A 22,393-nucleotide genomic window follows, 5' to 3' on the forward strand; every position below is an offset into this window, starting at 1 on the left:
AGACTGAGTCAGTCTCCCTTTGTAAGCTGTTTTTATTCTGAGGCTTAACATGAAGGTAACCTTGGGAATATGTGTTGTACTATTATTTATTCTAATGATATGGAGAATGCCTGTGCTAATCATAGAATCATTTAGGTTGGAGAAGACCTTTAAGATCATCAAGTCCAACGCTAACCTAGCACTGCCAAGTCCATCACTAAACCACATCCCTAAGCACCACATCTACACATTTTTTAAATACCATCAGGGATGGTGACTCAACAAATCCTGTTATTGCAGGACTAGGCAAGTTATTATTTTCCCATTCTTACAGTGCTACAGGACAGCTGACAGGGGTGTTCATATAGCTTAACTATCAACTAACATCCTATTTAGGTACCTATGATAGACAGACTATTTTCCTCAGAGGAGAAAGAAATAGAAACACATTTAACCTAAAGGAAACAAGCAAATAAAGGAAAACAAAAGTCATTTGCTGCATCACAACTTAATATGGGCATTAAAATTTTATCTGGCTTCTGTGCAAACATGAACAGCCTCCACATTTGAAGCAGGAGGGAAGAGACCTCTGTCTTGTTATGCATGCACACAACTTAGACAAAAACTTGGACTGCTAGAGAAAAGTACTCCCCCCTACTACCAAGCTTGGAGAAAGTGCAATTTGCTGCTTATTTGAGATAAAACGTGTAATTTTAATTCTTTTTCTTCCAATCTAGCAAAATAATAATTGTCTCTTCAGTCTTTCTAGCTCACAGGCATAACTGTTAAGTAGGAAAGATGTGGCTCTTGTATGCTGATCATTCACAAAGAAAGGATGGTGTTGGACATGTTTCCAGAACATCCTGGTTTAATACTCTCATCTCTCCACCATGAATCTGATCCTGGGCATTTCAAGGCCTTAATTTCCAATCTGTAGATCAGGGATATAGACTTCAGACAGACCTGCCTGAAGAAGGAGAGTCTGTGAAGCAAGGACTATCTACTACACTGTGTATGCAGCACTTAGCAAAATCACGTCCTGCTTTAATTGGGCATCTTAAGTTTCAGATTACTTTGACATAGATAAGTTACTAGTAATCTATGCCTCACAGGGAAGTCAACCTAAGCAGACAGTGATAATACTTTCAGTACAGGGTTTGCAAAGAACAGGGGCAGAAAAATATCCTCCTTTGCTACAACATTAAGTGGGAAGGACAGACTTCAATGGAAGAAATGTTCTCAGTCTTAAAGAGAGCTGTGCTCCCCTGTCCACAAAGTGCAGTTAACATCTGCAGTATATTTGTAAAGCTAGGAAACTTGTATGTATTTTTTCCACTATCACAGCAACACAAAGCATTGCAGTTTTTAAAACATCTGAGGAGGGTGAAAGAAGTTATGAAAGGGATTTACTGTTTGCCAAGGAACAAAGGTAGAAGGGATGTTGTTCAGAGAACACCAGGTGAAGGATTACACCCAGCCAGAACACAAAAGTTGTGAATAGCGCAAGTCACCTGCAATCCTTTTTATTTCTCTTTGATCATTACATGATGTCCCTGTCCAGAACCTGCTAGCAAAGTAATTGTTTCCTATCAACCTGCACATAGCTCACAATCTAAGCTTCAAAATAAATTACAAGTGCAATTTTACCAAAATTACCAGATTTTTAAGAAAAACTGCTGCAAATCATTGGCCACATTTTATTAGCTAAAGATATTTAAAACAAGACAAACTAGGTTTTGAGATCTACTTCCATACATGTGCAAGAACCTTTATTTGTTTTTAAATAAGTTAATTTTATTCTTAAAAGTATTAAAATCAACCTACTCAGGAAATATGGCTGATCCCAAATGAGAGAGTTCTTCATCTTCAATTGTGAAGCCATTACAGTTAACCTAAGGAAAAAGAGAAAGAGACTAGATCAGCTTCTGGTCAGCTAAGTACTCCACACTCACGTCACATTCTCATACTTCAAAGTCAATTGCAGTAATTTGCTTACAATTTTCTTTCCACCTCACCAGTACTCACAGGGAGCTACATGACATCTCAAACAGTGAAGTGAGGGCAAAGTCCCTATCCAAAGGAATGTGCAGGACACTAAAGAACTGAGAGTCCAACACTTGCACCTGCTCAGGACACAATATCTAGCGGATTGCTCCTTGGAAGGCCAACCAAGAGAAATGGGGCTTGAAAAGAGCACTAAAAAGTGTCAGACAAAGCAAGACCATTGCAAACACGAAACAAAGCCTGACACTGACAGGGCAAAGAGACAGGAGCAACATGGGGATGAACAGCAGCAAACTCAGCCGGGCTGGGGCAGTACAGAGCTTTGATGGAGTGTATGTTACTGAGACCTGCCACAATGACATCTGTCATCAAGGACTGTGTGTCAGCTAAGCTAAAGCACATATAAAGAACAACAAAGGCAGTGAGTAAGATTTGAACCTAATAAAGACATAGAATAGGAGGGGACAGAAAAAGGACAGAGTATGAGAAGAAACGTATTCCTAATTTAAACAGACACAGGATCAAGAGAGCTTGTTCACAAATCTTTCTTATAGAATAGAGATTCAAGCAGGTTTTAAAACCTTCTCCCACTTTTATTCTCACTAAACTCAAGGGAATTTTACAGGTGGTTCAGCTTTGTTTCCTGTGGTTTGTGTGGTTTAAGTGACCAAAATGTACCTCAACCAAATACTTTATTCCAGTTTCAGTAAGAGTCACATACATGCCAACACGAAGAGAACCCTCTCCACATTCACTAACACCTCCCTGCAATCATCAAAATGTTCACAGAAGTGCCAGTAAAGCACTAAAACAACTACTACCATGTGGCCAAGTCCAGCTGAAGCTACAATGGGCACAGTAACAGTCAATCAAGTACAGTCCAAGTATTTGTTCTGGAAGGGTAAGGGTTGATGACAAATGCTACCAACAATGATATGCCCCCAAGCTGGAATGCAGCTTGAATTGCATTTTAGAAATACACAAATACTTCCCAAAGCCACTCCTCAGGTATGAACTGTTGAGGATGAGTTCACGATTAAGGAGAAGCGTCCTGTTTCTCTGATTCACTCATCGGTATATTTGCTTGATCTTTATCCTGCTATTTTTAGCAAGGTAGCATCCAAAGGCTCCCTGTCTCTCAAGATGAGCATGCTACTGCACTAGCCAATGTATGAGCATACCTGAACCAAAACCAAAATGTAATTGCTGAATACAAAAACAGTAGCAGGGAAAGATTATATCAACAGCAAGTAAAAACATAAGGCTAGAAATGCTGACATGAAGAACAGCTCGATGGCTCTGAATCACAGGGAAATATTTAAAAATATGTAGTAAGTTATTATCAATTCCCCTCCACTAAGCCAGAGACAACCCACTTCTTGAATGCATCATACCAGAAATGACAGAAGAGGAAGAATTAGAAGGGATGAGATACCACTGGTTTCACCAGATGAATTCATGACTAAAAAAGGCAATGTGGAGGGTGTAAAGAGAAAACAGCAAAAAAACTAGAGCTTGAGGTTGTTCCCAATGGTGGAAAAGAGAACATGCAAAGGGAGGCACAAAATTATGCAAGGTCTTCAAGGAAAGGATGAGATGCTGGAACTTGAGACAAGAGAGAAACTGTTTGAAGAATATGACAAGGTGAGACTGAGGAGGAAGAGCACCAGTCTCGAGAGCTATGTTCCACAGGGACAAAAGAGAGTAGAATGATACCAACAGCTGGGGAAGAGAGCGGTGAAAGGCAGGGATGGTTTGAACAAAAATCTTTGCTCCACTCAAAAGGACCAACTACACCTTAGCTGTGCTGAATGAGAAACAACGTCAGACAAAGCCCACAAAAAGCAGTGAGCAAGGAATCAGAGGTATCCAAGTCCCAAACGACTGCCCTGAGCCAGAGGGAGTAAGAATGCCAAATGGAGGAGCAAAGTAGACAACATGAGGCCAGAGAAAGTTTTGAAGCAAAACAAAGGAGCAGCAGCATATCCATACTAATGGTTTTAGGGCAAGTTAACTAATTATTAGGAAACATGTTTGTATGTATCAAGTAAAGACATGCCTCCCCTTCCTCTAGAAAGATTTATGCTGGGGCTAAAACCTCAAAAGACTGTGTCCAGTAAAACACTTCTGAGGAGCATCCAGATGACCTTTGGAGATTTTAGTTCAAAAAATTGCGATGTCCACAGTGGCAGATAGTTGCCTGATGATCTGGATGAGCTTAAGGTGACACCTAAGGGTGACATCAGACAGCTACAGAGAAGATCAGATGGAGTATCAGATCTGGGAGTCAGCAGTTCACAGAAGTCAATTAAAGTACCATGATCAATGGAGCTGGTCCAGGACAGGACATGAAGTAAAAGTCATTATAGCCAAAATAATGTAATCTTTGGGGATTCTGGCTACATTCTAACAAAAACATTCAGAAATGGCAGAAGAAACTAGATATACTGATGTCTTCAAAGTATCCCTCTGACAAATATAAATTGTAAAGTCTTCAAAACAGAAAAAACTTTTCACTGAAGGGAAATGTATAATTAGAAACAACACAATGGATGACGAGCAGACGTTAAACACGCAAAAGAATCATTCTGCTACAGAATAACAGTATCTCTGAATTAAGGAAATAGTAATTGTGCCTCCTTGTTGGTAGATGTCCAGCTCTACTAACCAGGGTATTGCCATCTCAGCTTTCACCACAGAAGTCAACATTTGCCTCCCTCTCAAAAAAAGTCAACTTTTTATTCAGATGTTTAAGTTTAAAACTAGCTTATTTTGAAGTACAGGAGGAAAAAGAAGAAAATGTATCTTTCAGTATTCCACTGGTGTGTTATTCCATCCACTACAATACATTCAGTTTAGATGCATTTGAAAAGCAGGTGAGAAAAAAAGAGGGGACACATTTCAGAAGTTATCCGACAAGACATCCCGCCTTTCCTTCATCTCTTCAGATCACCAAACTACCTGACTGCGTTTAAAAGCCACACCAGATAAAAGTTTCAGACTGGTCTTTCTACTTCTCTGAAGTTTACTCCCTGTGAAGGTCAAACACAATGATGACCTGACCAGCAAGGATTTCCACAAGTTTGAAGCCTGAATGAAGGATTTTGCCTCTGCAGGGTCTCAGACCAGCAGCCTTCCGTGTAAGTCCAACAACAGCTGCACTATGCTTGGTCCACAAGAAGCCTAATTCTGATAGGATCTAATACAGGCTGTTTCCCCTTTTCTTCAGTGTTTGAGAAACACCTCATAGAAAGTGTGCAGACAAGAGTCTCTCCCCTCGCTACTGAAATGGGGCATGTCCAGCCACTTCTGCTGAAGGAAGTGAATCTTCTTCATCAAGCACCCTCAGCTGTCCCTAAGATAAGCAAAGAGCTACTATTTCCATTGCCATTAACATTTTTCCCCTTTCACAAAGGCTAAAATCCTACAGCACCATCCACCTAAGCAGGCTGCGTTCTAGCCAACTTACTTGTGCAAAGAGAACTACAAGGGCAGCATTGTCAGGGTACTCCAAGTGCTTTGAGTAAAAGTGATGAAGAGCAGCAATGTCGTTCTGAATCAGCTCTCTCTTTTCATTGTCTAGTTTGTCAAGGTCTGTGGACAAAGAATACATTCCATTTCAGTAAGAGGAACACTACCCCGTGAACTGCAGCTAGACTTAGGTTAGAACAGGCCCAGAGTTAAACAGAAACCCCTCAAGGAACAGCTACTTGGAAGTACTGCAAGAAGTGTCTGTTCTTCCATAAACATAATGCTGCTTCTGCCAAAGCCATACATGCGCTACAAGAACATGCAGGATTAAAAAGCATTTTCTAACATCTTTACATTAGCAGGTAACTGGACACAAATTTCCTTTTCCTGGGAGAAGAGTTAGTGTTTAAAGTGCATTTGTTAACACTAGCAAACAGACCAGTCAGCCCTGGCCCTCTAGAAGCCTATCAACTGTGGGTAGCTATCCTCAGCTGTCTAACACAACCTTATGAGCTACCTGGTCCCATTTACTGCGGTATGAAGTCACACTCAACATCACACTTCTTAAAACATGCTTTACATAGTGAAACTTCCTCATACAGACCTAATCTTTATCAGTACAAGCCAGCCCAGACTCCTGCTAAGGAATGCTGCTTATCCCTGCTTTTAAAAGACATGGTCTTTCCCAGCACAGAGAGCCTAACTATTTCTGGCAACGTGCGATAGGGACCTAACAAAGCTTGACAACAACGCTGAGGCTAGCCACCAGGGGTTCCCTTTGCAGCAAGAAGGTGCCCAGGAGTGCGATCTACCTGGGCGGTGACAATCAACAGCGGTGTGTTTAACCTGCAGATACCTGAGGATAATAGGAGACAGCAGGAACATTAGTGGAAAAGTCCTGGCACACCTGCTGCATGTATTCCCTTATGAGTTTGTTCAGATTTACCCTCAGGACTATGACAGGTTCTAGCCAAAACTGTGGCCACTGAACCTTTTCCTGCCTGGTCCCCATAGAGCAAGCTAGATGATTGACGATATACTCCTGGTCCCTCCTCTCTCCTTAAGAGCAGAGTGTTGGAGAGTTTTTAGCTCATCCTCTCTCTTACAGTGGCAGGGTCACCAGCCTACTCCTGCTCTAAGAGAGCCAGCAACTCATCAGTTTCCCCTCTCCAACTCAAAATAGTAGTGGAGAGAAAGACTTGCAGGAAAAGAAAAGGCTACACAACAGTGGAAGAAGAGGGAAATTATTTGTAAGAGCAGATGTGAATGACAGGAGAGTCACAAAAAAAATACTGAGGAAAATGAAATGGGACAATTTGACGAGAATTAGGACAAATAAGAAATTTTGAGCTTCCAACTAACAGCCAGGTGCCTTTTCCTCTCCTGTGCAGGGTGTTGCAAAGCAACTGCTGAACATGGCAAAGGTGTGCTAAGAGATGAGGAGAGTCAACAAGGCAGAAGGAACAGGGGTTCTTACTAACAAAACCAGAAACAAAACAAGGGCTCCTAGAGGACAAGGGGGACATTGCAACAGAAAAAAAAACAAAACAAAACAAAACCAACATTTCAGCCTCTTGGCTCCCAATTTAATAAATTATTGAAGACAAGCTGCAATGCTGAAGAATATACACAAATTACTTCAGCACTTACCCATCCTCCTCAGCCTCAATCCTACTAATCTACCTGTAAAAATTATCCTTGCCTTAGCCAAAGGCAAATGTTGGCATTTTTCCCCCTTATTCCCCCAGCTGTCCCAACAGCTGTGACATGAGCTTTTGTTCAGGAATCAAATAAGACTGTAATCTTGCTGTACTTGGTTACTCTGCTACCTCAAGTCCTAGCAATGACTGCATTTATTCAGCATTTTATAAAGGGTTTTGGAAGCCATCAGAGTGAGAAATGTGAATATACAAACCTATTGTCTCCTTGTACATTACCCCCAGCACCAAGAAAGAGAAACAAAAGATGAGTGAAAACTGTGCCAGGATGGTTACTAGTCCCCTAGTTGCTCAATTTCTAACTCTGCCTCACCGGACATAAACAGTAGCCTTCCAGTTAAAAGCAAGCCATTGCCTCATCTCCTTCCTTGGATCATTTTGGAGCATTTAGGACATGGAATTTCAACACAATCATATATAACATGTCAGATTTGACTGGCAGTGACAGATACCGAAGCACAGTCCAGAGGGTTCTGCAATTAGCCCCTTAGTCACTGTCACCATCAAGCAACTGTGCTGTCTCTGATTTTATGCCTCCTGGTAACAAATACCAGCTATTTTCATTTTACAACATTACAATTCTCAAAAGACACTAGAGTATCAGAAAAGCCATGAGATGGATGTATGCTACATAATTAATTCTGTCTAGGTTTTTACCCTTGTTTCACAGCCCCCAGAAGTGACCAAGAAAAAAAAGAAAGAAATAAGAGCATTGCACTCACAAAAAACAAGGAACAATTCTCTTTGTTTACTCCCTTCCTCCAACAGGAGTGGGATGCTCTGAAAGGTTTTGATGAAGGGGGGGCTGGGGGAAGCAAATAATGAATATAGATAACTGCCTCTGTTTACCTGCAAGCCTTTTTTACTTACGTGATTCAAACTCTTTTACAGCAAGCAGCTTCTCCGACTGTGTTCTTTCGGGGTGAGTTCTCTAGCAACAAGGGGAAAAAACCAACAAGAAAATACTTTAATGTTTTAAGTTGGCAGTTTTGTCTACTCATTCATAAGCTGGGAACTCCTACCTGTAAAACAAACCCAAATACACATTGTATGCAATTTAAGGAAGTTGACGAACAGCAATGAGTTAAATCAATTGCCATTAGTAAAGCCATAGAAATATTCTCTCCACACCAAATTAGGCGGCCAAAGATTAACTCCTATCAAATTTATATACATAAACTGAACAGTATTTTAAACATGTTATTTGCTTTGTTCTAGACACCCAGAAAGCTGCTAACAATGGCAAGCAGGCAGGAGACAGGCTTCGCTTTGAGGAAAGTGAATAAACTGACTGTTGACAGAGTTCAAAAGCAATGCTCCATTGTTGGCCTAAGGCCACTTCTTTGTAATCTTGGCCATTAAATATGGCTTTGCAGGTGGCCCAGCAGCTGAGGTTCAGGGACTATGGTTTGCATATTTAGCTTTTATATGACATGTAGGGTTCTCCCCCCTCCCTGTAAGCGATAAAAGCACAAATTTATTCCAATGACTTTTTGTCATTAAACATTCGATTTTGTTTGTAGACCACTAAACCACACTTTAATTAAGTCACACACACATACACTCACACACACACATCTACACACACAGCTAGTATGCAGCTACCTTCCCAGCAGGCTACCAAAATCCTCACTACATACAGTATCCAGGTTGCCCTTGTCACATAAGCAGACCTCAATCACACAAATATGCTTCAAAGAGGATTTGTTTTTGTGGAGAGAGTTTAGAGCTCTACAAAGATACACAGCATAATAACCTTGAAATTCATGAATTCCGTCCCCTCCCTGTAAGCACTTGTGTTATCCTCAGTATCCACATAGTTAGGGAACACCAAAATGGAGGTCGACATTGTGATCTTATTTCCTTACTAATAACATTCTTTTTCTCCGCAGACCAAGGGCCTGAGATTTCTCTCTCAATCTGTTTTTCACCAGTTAACTCCAGTAATTGTAAACATCTATACCTGAATAACTCAGAAGTGTTCTTGACTCACAAATGTCCTGGGAGTTATATACTACACAATGCTACACAGTTATAGCTGAAAAATAGTACAACAGGCAACTGCTTCATAAAGACGTCAGTGCCTGCCGACAGAAAACACTAGAAGCATTCCTCAGACTTTAACCACATACACCAAGTCTTGTTCTTCTTTCTCTTCACCAATGTGGCCTTGGTACGAGCTTACACAGGTAACCAAGAGCTTCAATCTAACAGAATGGTGCCTGAAACACCACACACATTTTGAAACTATCAGTTAAACTTTTCCGGACTCTGTTCAACAGTACCTTGGCCATAAGTTATAGCTATACAGCTTAAAACCTCACTAGCCTTTTGCCATCTTCTCCCAAAAGTCTCCAGCTGGACTATAGTGGCCCTGATGCTGCTGCAGTGGTCTGATGGTCAGTTCATTCAGCTGCTCATGCTCTGTATTACACCCATCTGTACACAGGAAGCTAGTATCTATGTGCTTTGCAGGGACAGTTACTGTCGGTCAATTTTTGTTTTCCTGCCTTCCCTGGCACCCAGAGTAGCAACATACCTCCCAAGTCTAGCCTCCTGCTCACCTGTTTGGCAAGGATCCTCGCCGTTAGCCTCACAGTCTCCGAGGGATTCCAGTTCTGCCCAAAAGCACACATGGCAGAACACTCTAGCTTGTGCATTGGCCAGTCTTCCTTCTGAAAATGTAGAAAAATATTTAAAAAAAAAAAGCCATGAAGATAAAGTGATGAAAAAGAGGATGCAGCAAGTCCTGCCAGATCCTGGAGGTCAAGTGAAACGTGTTTCCTTTAAAAAAGTAAGATGACACTCACTAAATCTGAACAAAAGCTTGAGTCACATTTAAGGGGTACAGCTATCCTGCTTTTTTCAAACAAATTCACAAGGGATTAGTTAAGGTCAGAACATCTTCATTTATTCAATGGAAAAAAAGAATTAAATGACGAAGAAGCAAACAGACAACATGATTTATAAATCACCAGTTCTTATTGTTCAGATTAAGCACGTGAGGACAGAGTAGGTCTGAGCTTGATGGCTTTATTGGGTTCATTTCCATTTAATATCTTGGCCCTTCATTATGAGACGCCCCTGGTGTAATCAGGAGTAATGTGTCTGAAGTCAATGGATTCACAATCACTGTAAGAATCAGTATATGTAAGGTCAAAACCAGACCACTGAATAGAATAATCAGATTTTTTCCTTGAGCCTTGTAGAATCTAGGTAATGAAAACACACTAATAAAGACAAACACATTTTAGTTAAGAATGTATAGCATATTCCTAGCTCAACATACAATAACACTTGAAGCGATGGCACAAACCACTGGCTTTTGGCAGTCTACAGATTTCCTCCAAAGCAACAGAATCTTTCAAAGATGAGCACAGAATCGCAGATTAACACTCTGCACTGGCACACAGAACCTGGCATGGGCTGTCCTCAGACTGCATCAAATTTCATTGTATTTATTTATTCAAACATGGAAATATTCGTATTTCTATATTCAAGCAATGCACAGTTATTTATTTATATATCTCATCCCAGACACACATTTATAGCACTGTGTTAGAACAGACCTATAGTGTTCTGCCTACATAGGGAGCATCAAGTTTTGTTTTCAGACCAGATTTAAACTGGTGGAAAATGGTAGCAGAGGAAAGAAATCACAACAAATCCCACTAATTTACAAATTGATTGAAAGTGAAAACTCGAAAAACTTTTTGCAGCCTCCAGAAAGTTCTTAATTCCCCTTAGTGTGATTCACCCAGTATCACAGACCTTGTGTTAGCCTACTCAAAAAAAAAAAAAAAAAATCTAAAAATTATTAAAAAAAAAATATATAGCCCATCAGAGTGACTGAGTAGCAGGAACAGAATAAACACAGTTTCCCTCAGCTGCCTAACCACTGATGGCAAGAGCCATTTGAGACACCCTAGGCTATCTAAAACATCCACGTAGGACCAATTGATATGATACAGGTCTACTGGGAGATGCATTCTTTGTAGGACCTACAGCTGGAGGCCAGAAAGGACAACCCAAGGTGCCTTAAACAGCCACCTGAATCAGGACCCTCAGTGTCTCCTGCCTTGGCTGATCCACTTATTTACAGGCTTTGCAGATCAAAACAAAAGCTGACATCACTAATTGCAGTTAGTACACCAAAAATTCTTCCATTGAAAATGGCCATTTTAATTGCCCTGCACATGCACAGCTTTAGGAATCTATTTTATTAGGAAAAGAAAGGTGAACACCCACCCCAGCCTCATGTATGATTTGAAGCAGTGCAACACTGCAAGGGTATTCAACCACTCACAATGTCAACTTCATTGTCCTTGATATCTCAGTATGGTACTTCCAAAAAAACCTACATACAGGCTGCTTGAAATAAGCTCCAGTGTAAACATTCTAAGAGGATGTGGCAACACAGACCAGGAGAACCAAAATAGTATATTACACTCTAATCATGTCATGTGAAATTACACTCTCAACTCTCCTACAGCTGTCACACTACAAAATGCATCCCCAGAGAGGTCTGTTTCCTATGTATGCCCCAAGACCTTTTTCTGGAAAATTCCCTGATAGCCTTCACTTAGGAATCCACAGGCTAAAGGCTAAGAAGAGAGACAGAGGGAGACCTCATCTCTCACCCCTTCTTGCACACCCACCAACTTCAGCATGATTGATGGGCGTGCAAGATGCGAAGGCACAGAACCTTAAGTTTTGTAGGACCTGCATCCATACGCACCAGTTAAATAAACAGGAGAGACTACCCAATAAAAGAAAAAATCAAAATGCAAAATCACGTGCCTGTCTCAAAGCATTGTTTTTAAAAATCCGTTTGTTCCCTTTATTCTTTACACATTGTTAATTAAAATCTTTCCCCAGGCAGAATCATACTGAGTTATATGAACTAGTAGGGAGGTTAAAGGGACAAGATATGGCTGAATTGTGTGAAATGAGATAAAAGCCTGAAACACCACAAGAAAAGAAAGTACTGATGACTGAGTAATGCCTGGGATGGAAACACTGTGACAGCAGCTTTCCCTGCAATCACAGCAGGACTGTATTTTGCATTCTTTTCCACGTTTTTCTCTAGGTAGCTTGAATTATAACAGGTAGCATTGTTCTAGTTGAATCCTTAATGCTACATTAATGATATTTTCTTCCTATTTTCATTACATCCGCAGTATTTTTCCCTTCATTTAGGAGTGAGTGACAACATTTTTGGAAGGGAAGTTCTTTAAAGCTTATGCTTTTCACATCAAAGCATGGAAACAATCTTCTCCACCAAGTTCTTCAAAATGATTCCACCATCCAAGACTACTGGATCACTTCCCAGAACACTGTCATATAGCTCAGAAAAACAAAACAAAACCAAACCAAACAACAGAACTTGATACTCAAAAAAAATAAGACTCAAGTCCAAACAAATGTCCTTGCACCTCCTTCCTCACAAGGACTTTTTCAATAGGATGTAAAATTTCTGTTTTTCACTTGATCAAAAACAAACACACACAAAGACCAGACAGAAATGCTGGGCAAGCCAGTGTAGGGATAAAGCCCACTCCTTCAAAAGCCTGAGGCCCAAGTATGCTCAAATGGCATCCAACTCTTTAATTGAATTTCAGTGAGGCAACTTCCAATGTCTGATGTTATCCGGTAAAGTTCTCTGATACAGTCCCTCACCAAGCAGTGAAGGTAAGAGTTTCACATGTCTTCACAGTCATCTTTCCCTACCATCGTTTACCAAATGCCGGGCCACAAATGGTATTTGACTTCTGTGGGTTAATGGTCGAAAGGCTCACAGGAGACATTTGTCACAGAAAACTACATGGAGAAAGTTTTTGGATAGGGGGACAGACACCTCCCCAAGGCAATCTTAAGCAGGATCATGCAGCGTCAGATTCCTCTTGTGCGGCATCATTACAGCAAGAATTTCATATTTTTTCTACAGCTCACCAAAAAGGAGTGGGCAATTCCTACAAGGTCCCATTTAAAACACATCTGCTTGATGCTAATTCCAGGTCTACAACTCCATTTTGAGGCTTACTAGCTGGTTAAAAATACAGGTTTCCCTTACTCCAGAAATACCAACTACTGCACTCTTTAACATGACATGTTAAGAAAAACACGTAAATATTTTGTTCAAAATGTATTTCAAATATGGAAAGTCAGGATAAAAACATCTTTCTGCACTTTGGCTAGCTGATCTCCGCTCTGTCTGGGATAAATAATAGCTTTGTGTAGTAACAGAAAGAGGAGCTCCAGTAGCTGGTTCAAGTTCACCAGTTCCACAATTGCAACCACATAACCCTCTTAAAACATTTCTCTTTGGAGTGTTTCAGCAGCTAATTTCTGAGAAGAAAAAATGAGCGCAGGTCTCCTGCTGTTTGACTAAAATTATTATAATTTAAGAAGTCAAGACCCGAACAGCTGCAGATGGGGTCTGAAAGCCACTATGCAATAACAGGCCTGTGCTTCGAGGAGGCAATAGTGGAGAGCAGAACAGTATGAATCAGCTGGAAATCACAAACCCTTTTAAAAGGAGAACTAGCTTAGGAGCTGGGAAAAGAAAGATGCAGCAAACCCAGGCTAGATCCTACCAACCTACAAAACATTCAAGGCAGCAAGGACAGGCAGTGAAGACAACTTCCACTCTCACATGCCCCGCATCTGAGACTGAATCTACGCCTGTGCAAACATCCAGCTTAATATAGGTCAAACTTAAGGTTATCTATTGTAAAAGCAAAATAATAGACCGAAACAGGCAAAAAACACATTAGCACTAAGGGAACTATGCCAGGGCCAGCATGCATGCATATGTATGTGTATAGAGAGCCCTAAACAAATCAACCACTATATCACTGCAAGACTTTGTCTTCCCCTGGGTTCAGACCCTCACTACAACGTGGCATCACCTTTCCCAGCAACCAGGGCAAAGGAATTATACTGCAAAGCAGGACTTGGTCAATGTATCAAACACTGGCCATGTGGCAGGAGATGCATTCTTTTACCACTTGGGGGATCTTCAGCAAGTCAATGTAGCTTTGTGTACCTATAACCCATTTGCAAAAACAGAAATGCCACAAAGGCTGCTGCCAGGCTTCATTCATGAATGCTTGGAAAGTATTTTAAGAACCTCAAAACAAGGATACTATATGGCTTAACAGAGCAGGAAATACATGCAGTGTCACTAACTTTATGTTCAGTAACAACGTTATTCTGAAAGAGAAAAAAAAAAATCTCAACAGAAATGCACTAGAGAGAGGAAGATGTCTGCAGTTATAAAATCCATAGTCTAAAAAAGACATCCAAAAAATGTGTTTCCTGCTACACACATTAGCACCTTTCTCTTGTCTCCTTCTGATCCATCTCTCTCTACCCCTAGAAAGAATTCCTGTGAACTGTGGTATAGCAGGTCTTTAAGTAAGAAAAGAGTAAGCTCAAAAAATTTGGTTTTCACAGTATACTTCATGTGATAAACATCTGTCAAACTGAATTATATTAAATAACAAGGTACTAACCAACATATGAAATCATACCATGTCCTTGTTGGGTACATGTCATTTTTAGCTGAACTGAGCAAAGAAAACATGGGTTTACAAAGAAAATTAACTTAAAAAAATAAAAATCAAATGAACAATGCCATCACAATTGTCAAGTACAGCCCTGCCCTTTTATCAGCATTGCATGAAGAAGCCTCACATCCATGGAGGCAAAAGGGACACATTTACTGTACATCCCAGTGTTACAAGTTCAGTATCAAGGCACAGATGTCCTTTTTGGCTTTGACAAAGAATTGCTGAGCTGCTGAAAAGTGCCTTTGAACAAGACAGGGATGAAGATGCAGTGCAGATTGTCTGTGCAGCACGTACAGTCAGTGGAGACTAGTTTCTAGAGAATATTATGCTTGAAGGTAACTTTGAAAGAATGTCAAAGAATTCAATCTCAGCAACATTCATAAATTTCATCAGACTGACTCAGAAGGGCCCAAAACATGGAAGGTCATGTTGTATCAACTAGGGAGTCAAAAAACATACGCATATCACCAGTAAGAGCGTGTGCTAGTACCAGTGCTTATACTATTGTCTAGACATCACAACATCTAAAAAATGCCTTTATATCTAAAGCATCATCCTACACACCAACAGGTGGAAAAGATTTTAATTCATTAACTTATCAGACAGACAGGCATTTGCTAAGCATCATCTCCACAGTCTTAAAGACACTCAGTTAGAGCAGTTCAGTATTTTATTCTTGGAAAATGGCCCACTAGAGAAAGAGTATTCTCACCACCACCACCAAAAAAAAAATTTTTTAAGGAAAAAAATCAAATTAAGAAAGCAATACATCTACAAAACTTTACCCAGGGGAAAGAGAGAAAAAAACCCTCCTCGTTCTTAAATATAAAAGTATAAACTTTGTCAAGGCTAGAATACAGGGCACTGATGGATGGACTGAAAAAGGGACTTGGAGGTAAAAGCAAAGGACTGTGGATCAGCAGAAATTTCTACTACTTCCACCATGATACCTACTGCTATTTTTTCCTGGCACAAATCACTGAGCTCTCCTACTTCAGTAAATCTTGCTTACCTGCTTCATAAACCATTGTGAATTTTGTATGGTAAGAAAAAAAACTCACAATCTCAGATAAAAAGCACTAAACAGCCAATAAATTGCTTTATTGAAGTACTTCCTTCCCTCATCTAGTTTAAAGTTTCCTAAGAAATAATGTCATATGGAAACGTTTCTTACAAATAAGCATTTCTCATGAATGAATCATGAGTTTTCTCCACGCTGTCTTTAAAACTCATCCAGATTTCTCTCAAGAGCCTTAAGGATGCTCATACAGTAAGCGTTCTCTTTCTTCCCAGCAACTGCTGGCTGTCAGTCTTTCAATATTCTGTGAACTATTGCAAAGTTTGTAAATAACTTATTTCTTTTAAGCATTTTGAGTCCTCCTGGTGCTTCAAAACCAAAAGGCCATTTGATTAACCCACAATTCACTAAGACACTGTGGGAAAGCAGGAATCAGGGGAGGCAATAGAAGGAAAACTAAGGGGAGGCCAGGCTTGCTTTGCAACTTGCACAACAGGAGAATAAGATACATCCTTGAAATAAAAGTAGTAGTCATCTCCAAAGTGCTTGGGAACTGAACAGCACAAACCGCAACATCTCCATCCAGATAACGACAATGGAGAATACTTTGCATGCAACCCATGCATTCAACAGTGCACTACCATGTAGGAGAAGGTCTGGATTATTTATAGCTAACACATAGTCGCAGACCAGACCTTTGGTGACTCAAATCCTTCATGAGCACTGTTCCATACTCTGTGCCCAGCATGACAGACCTTACATAGCTTACATTGTTTAGCTAGCAATCCAGCTGAGTTTTTCACGTGTAAACTGGATTATTCTTCCATATCAAGTTGACAGCCCACAAAGGCTAGATACTAGTTCTGGCAAAAAAGGGGTTTTTTTGAAAGGTGCTTATTCTAGTTTGAAGTAAAAATGGAATTAAAACTGCATGCAAATGTTTCGGATGTCTTTATACTGCTCTACTTTAGTGTACACTTATATTCTATTTTCAGGGGCTTTTAAAAACCAAAGTATACAAAAGGAATAAGAGTTGCCAGAATGAGTGAGTTAGGGAGAAAGCATGGTAGGTTTCAAATGGTTATGACTACTGTCAGCTGTGGTGACCCAAAATATTTGCAAAGATTCTACAAAAAAAAACCAACAAAAACCCCTTAAGACAGCTATTTAGGGATTTAATTTTTCCCATTAGATACAGGCTCTCTTACCAGTTTAGCAAGCTAATGTTAAATTATCTGGTTTGTGCTTAAAGAAAGAAGTAATACAGACATAATTAGTGGGCTGACAGGCAGCTCTAATCAAAGCCTCAGTGGTACCAAGCCCTGGAGCTACTGATCTTGAAAGACTCATGCGGATCATGTCCAAATCCTGTAATTGTCCAATGCACAACTCCATGGTCAGCATCTGTGGGATGCTGAAACTGACTGGACTACTATTAAACATAGCTACAATTAGAGACTATCAATGCCACACAAACAAAAAAACGGAGTTCAGCAACCCCTGCCCTCCTTCCCCCCTCATCCTCAGAAACTGCATTACCATACCTGACATTCCACATTGCAGTAAAAGGCCTGTTTACATCTTCCACACTTGGACAATCCTTCTTTCCTTAAAAAGAAAACAGAAGTTATTCTATTCTATAAATCTAAATGAAATATGAATGTATCCTGTATCACTGTTTGCACAGTATTTTACATTTCACAATGAAAACTGTATTTTCTTCAGAACACTACAACTACCACTTGAACCCCATCTTCTGATAGCAGACACTGTTTTTATTTGTTTAGAGTTTCAAAAGCAAGTTTTTCCTAACAACTGCTATTATGCAAAAGCACTCTGCTGTCCTGATAAATTGCTGCGTTTGGACACATGTTATTCTATGTTGTTTGACATACAGCACCATTTTTTGCCACTATATATATGACGCATACTGATAGCTAACTTTTCCTAGTTCTCCAAACTTCCCAGTTGCTCTGTATACTTGCTCACCAGTATTAGCCCTTTGCTTCTGCTCTGCCAGTTCCATTGCTTCTCTGTCTGGTTACAGAAAGCATGACCGTTGTTCTGCTAGTAACCGCCTCCCAACACCAAGAAAACATGCTGCATTACTAAATACAGTTTGATCTCCTGTTACCACATAGCCTCTTACTGTCCCGCTAACTTCTGCTCCGATATCTGTGTATTCTAAGGTGACCTAAGGCTCGTGCTCTCCTGTTTTTTATATTTGTTTATATCCCAACACAGGGAACTGCCGAAAGGAAGGTCCTTTTCTGCTTCAAGGTGCATGTGTTGCAACAGATCCCATCAAAAACAGAGCATGTGTTACCTCACATGTGACATTTTGGTGTGACAGCAATAGGGACCTCTCAGCTGTATTGAATACTTTAAAATGTCTACACACCCTCCCCAGTATAAGTAGCAACAAAATTGCCTGAAACTGAGGTAAGTTCATTGGAGTAAAACAAGGCTGAGTGTCCTTGTACAATTTGATAGCGTGCAACGCTTCAGAGGTCACTGGCATTTGGAGTCCATGAAGTGTAGCAAGTCTTGACATCCTCTGACAGTTCTTGCAAAGTAGAAGGTGCAACATGAGTCAGGCTAACATCATGACTGCTTGCTGACATCATGTACCTCAAGCACAGCTGTGTATTTAAAGTAACGAATACTATCAGACGCAAATACAATGTTCTAGTCTCATTTTGCCCACTTTACTGTAACAGTTTTATGACCACTTAGCAAAGTTTCTCTTCCTAAGACTAGTACTGAGCCCACAACCTTCCTCCTAACATTCTTTGGAAGTTCAACAAGCACAGTTCAAAATCTACTATGTGCTAATTCAGCACTAATGCAACGGGCCACAGACACAAAACACATTTCTGAGCACTGGCAGATTAAGCTACATCACTGAGATATCTTTCCTCTTAGTGGAATCTCATCACCCTGGTGTGAAATAGGTTTCAGACTACCCCACTGTAACTGCTATGGTACTGCATTCAGTACATTCCTTGATCACTGTGCTCCTCCAGAGCTCCATGGGAGAAGCTTACAAGGAGAACAAGCAGCATTTAAATAGGCTGCTCCTGGAGATGATCTTTAAAAGCTATTCCATGAGATAATTATAATCTCTACAATATTACTTCATATCAATGGAGCATGGAAAGTATTCCTTGGTCCTTTTACAGAGAGAAATCTTCTGGATGTGATAAACAAAACCAGCCAGTTTCTTTGGCACAAGGGAATTTGTGGCGAGGCACGAGAGAAGAAAAAAAAACAAACCACCAAACAAAACCCCAAAACTTAGGGGCTAGGAAAAGCCACTGGTGTGAAGAAGGAGAGGAAGATTACCTCAGTTCTACAGTTCTTCAAATTAATGAGACTCACTTCACTGACTTCATTAGGAACTATATTAGGTGCTCATATGCAAAGAGAGGGGTGAATAAAGTGAGTAAGATAATGTAATGAGGAAAGAAAAAGGACAAGGTCAAGAGAAAAGAAAAGAAAATGAAAAGCATAAGTGAGTTAAGATGACAGGACAAGAGATGAAAAGACCTACTAGAGTGTAATAATTATATTCTTCACTCTGCCTCTCAGCCTACATATGCAAGCAATACTTACGTATTGATAAAAATAGCAAGAGTACAACAGTTGTTTTCCTTTACTGAGGCAAATGCTAACACTTGCTCCTAAACAGGTAAGCACTGCAATTCTTCAGTAAGCTGCCAGAAACCAAGAAAGTACTATACCTTTTAAAAACGTGGTGTGACATGCCACCGTGTCACATCCATGCCTAATTTTCTAACGATAACGCTAAGCAGCTTTTTTTTTTTTTTTTTTTTTTGCTACAGCAGCTGATATTGAGAGGTTTACGGCAACCACTGGAATCTCCGCAGCAGGTCAAACCACCCCTCCACACAGGCAAGAAGAGCAGCTGCTGAGCCCCCAGAAAACTCGAGCACCTCGCAGCCTGCCAGAGCCGGCAGCCACGCAAGGCGCAGCAGCAGCAGGCCTGCCATCAGCGCAGGCAGCACTCGAGTTTAAATGCTCACAGCCACACAATAACAAACCTCTCGCGCTGCCTGTGCTGTGCCCTAGTAAAAGTAGTTTGCCAGAAGGCTAAGGTTTCGGGTAGAGAAGCAGAAATATACAGATGTATCTCTGCATATTTCATTACAGATATATCTCTGCATATTTCATTACAGATATATATGTATTTTATTCATATATATTCCATTCACACCACGGAAATGCAAAGCACGAGTGAGGCAATTGCAGACCCTTCCTCCCTTGTCAAAACTTACTCATTAAAATCGGTATTACGTTACCACGTAACTAGATGGACTGATGAAACTTCCCATGAGAGCAAGGTTACGCACGTGCCTACGTAACTGCCAGAGCACGTGAAGAGCAAAACTTTTTTTTTTGTCCCCTCTTTCTTTCTTTCTTTCTCCTCAACTGTTAAGCAAGGAAAACCAGTTTTGAGCTCTCAGTTTCCTCCCGGCGCTGCCACCCGAGAACCACGAGCCGAGGAGCAGAGAAAGGCCCCCGGGCTCCCCCGGCCAACCCTCTGCGGGGCACCGCTGCCACGATCAGCACCCGCGGGGCCGAGGAGAGGGCCCGCTCGCCGCTGACGGCCACGGCCACGGCCGGGGGACGCGGGCGGGCCGACCCGCCTCTGGCTTGGGGCGGGCCGCCGCCGGCCGAACCGCGAGAAGCCGGCCCCGCCGCCGGCCGTCCAGCCGCCGCCGCCGCCCCCCCCCACCACCCCGCCCGGGCCCGCCCCGGGCCTCCCCCGGCCCTACCTGGCGAAGCAGCCGTCGCAGTGGCTGCCGCGCTCGCTGACGGTCAGGACGGCGGTGTAGGCCGGGCAGCTGAAGAGCAGCTCCCCCACGGCGTAGCGCCGCCGCGCCCGCAGCCCCCGGCCCTTGCCGGCGCTGACGAACCTCTCCAGGCCGCCCTGCTGCGGCGCCGCCTCCGAGCGCATCCCGGCGCGGGGAAGGGAAAAAGGGAAGGGGGCGCCGGGTCAGGCCTCCGCCGGGCTCCCCTCCCGGCCCGCGTACGCCGGCAGCGGGCGCCCGGCGAGGCCGCGGCCGAGGCCCGCCGGGTCCTAGCGCGCTGCGGGGCGCTGGAAGGCCGCTGCCGCCTGCCCCTGCTCGCCGGGCGGCGCGGGGAGCGCCTCCTCCGGGCGGCGGGGGATTAGCCGGGCGGTGACCGGGGAGGGCGCCCGGCGGCTGCTCGCCCGGGAAGCCCTTCTTCCCGCTGCGGGCGCGGCCCCGCTGGGACGGGCTGGAAGGGGCCGGGGCAGCGTCGGCCCGCAGGGCCCCGAAGCCCTGACCGGCAGGCGCGCTGGGAGAGCCGCCAGGCCCACGGCCCCCTCAGCCCACCCGCCGTGGGTTGGCATCAGGGAGGGGGCTGCCCACGCATACCTCCGCTCGCAGACGCGGTGGAAGCGTCCCCGAGGCCTGGCCTCGACCCAGGCCTCCAGCGAGTGTCCCAGGGAAGGGGCTCGCCCCACCGGCCTCGCAGCCCCCATCTGGAGTACCAGCAAGGCCTCCCAAGACAAGGCACGTCAGTCACGAGCAGCTCTGCTGTTGGGGTCGCAGGGGGCTTCAGGTGTCACGGCCTGCTTGATAAGGAGGGCAGGGCTCAGCTCATGCAAGTCGGGTGCCATTCAGGTTTCCCCACTGCCCGTCCTGGTTTGCACCAGCCGCTGTAGGGTAGTGATGGCAGAGGGACCCCCGCGTGACCCCCTTCTCCAGCGGTGCAAGGAGGCAAGGCCAGGGAAGATGGTGGGGTGGGCAGGAGATCATAAAACCTGAGGGGAAGGGGCCTCCGGAGGTGGCCGGCCCATCCCTGCCGCAGCTCGGCCAGCTCGAGGGTCGGGCCAGGGCCTTGCCCAGCCTAGCGCTGTCGTGCACAGCTTGTGGATGCCAGATTTAGGTTACGGCTCAGAGGCTGGAAAGCTGGCCATCCTCTCCTAGTATTTTAGGATAGTATCCTGTAGTCTGAACCAAAAAAATCCTACGGAATTAATGAAAAATTGTCATAAGGGATGGGCTTCTCTTTATAATAAATCAGTCAATCAGCAACGAAACACAAGCAAGAAGTCTGAATATGACAGTGACAGCCATGTTGTAAATACAACAACAACTCCAACAGCGAGAAAATACTGAATTTATGCAAAGTAAGAATTCCTATCTTGGAATTATTAAGAATAAATCTATCACTGAAATCCAAATGCAACCCAAGGGAAACCAATAAAGCTGTCTGTACTAAGAAAAGTGCTACAGCTTTGTGCCCAAGTATTTTGCATAGAACTATCGGTTGTACAACACCCTGATACAGCACTAAGAGAACATTCCTTTTAGAAATACGAGTAAAGCATTGAAGGGAATGAAAATATTTTTGGTGTCACTTGTAGTTCATGAGCAGCGTAGACTGATGTAAGCATCCTAAGGCTATAATCTCTGCTATAAGTATCTGTGTATTTAGTTTTGTATTAAATTATTTGTGCAGTAAATGATTGGAAGTTCCTTTTTGACTAAAGACACTGGTTGAAACTGGAGGCTCAAAATTTCCATGAGAAGTAAATCAGTAAAGTAGAAAGAAAAGTATATTGAAGAAGCAAACTT

General features: G+C 42.5%; 1 protein-coding gene across 3 annotated transcripts in view; it reads right to left on the minus strand.

Moving 5' to 3' along the window:
* The window catches only part of SMYD2 (SET and MYND domain containing 2), a 30,558-nt gene extending 9,605 nt beyond the window's left edge, over positions 1 to 20,953 (minus strand). The window contains exons 1-6 of one of the 3 annotated variants that reach the window (XM_075042662.1): positions 20,564 to 20,953; positions 17,309 to 17,372; positions 9,737 to 9,847; positions 8,043 to 8,103; positions 5,453 to 5,577; positions 1,804 to 1,871 (exon numbers count right to left, since the gene is read on the minus strand). In XM_075042662.1, coding sequence (XP_074898763.1) covers positions 1,804 to 1,871; positions 5,453 to 5,577; positions 8,043 to 8,103; positions 9,737 to 9,847; positions 17,309 to 17,372; positions 20,564 to 20,745 — 611 coding nt within the window. In that variant the 5' untranslated portion in view covers positions 20,746 to 20,953. Of the gene's footprint in view, positions 1 to 1,803; positions 1,872 to 5,452; positions 5,578 to 8,042; positions 8,104 to 9,736; positions 9,848 to 17,308; positions 17,373 to 17,753; positions 17,847 to 20,563 lie in introns of those variants that run through there. The other 2 variants (XM_075042661.1, XM_075042663.1) reach the window with 2 other exon arrangements.
* Positions 20,954 to 22,393: the final 1,440 nt, after the last annotated feature.

The sequence above is a fragment of the Buteo buteo genome, chromosome 12 (genome assembly GCF_964188355.1).
Source record: "Buteo buteo chromosome 12, bButBut1.hap1.1, whole genome shotgun sequence".
In the NCBI taxonomy this organism is placed as follows: Eukaryota; Metazoa; Chordata; class Aves; order Accipitriformes; family Accipitridae; genus Buteo; species Buteo buteo.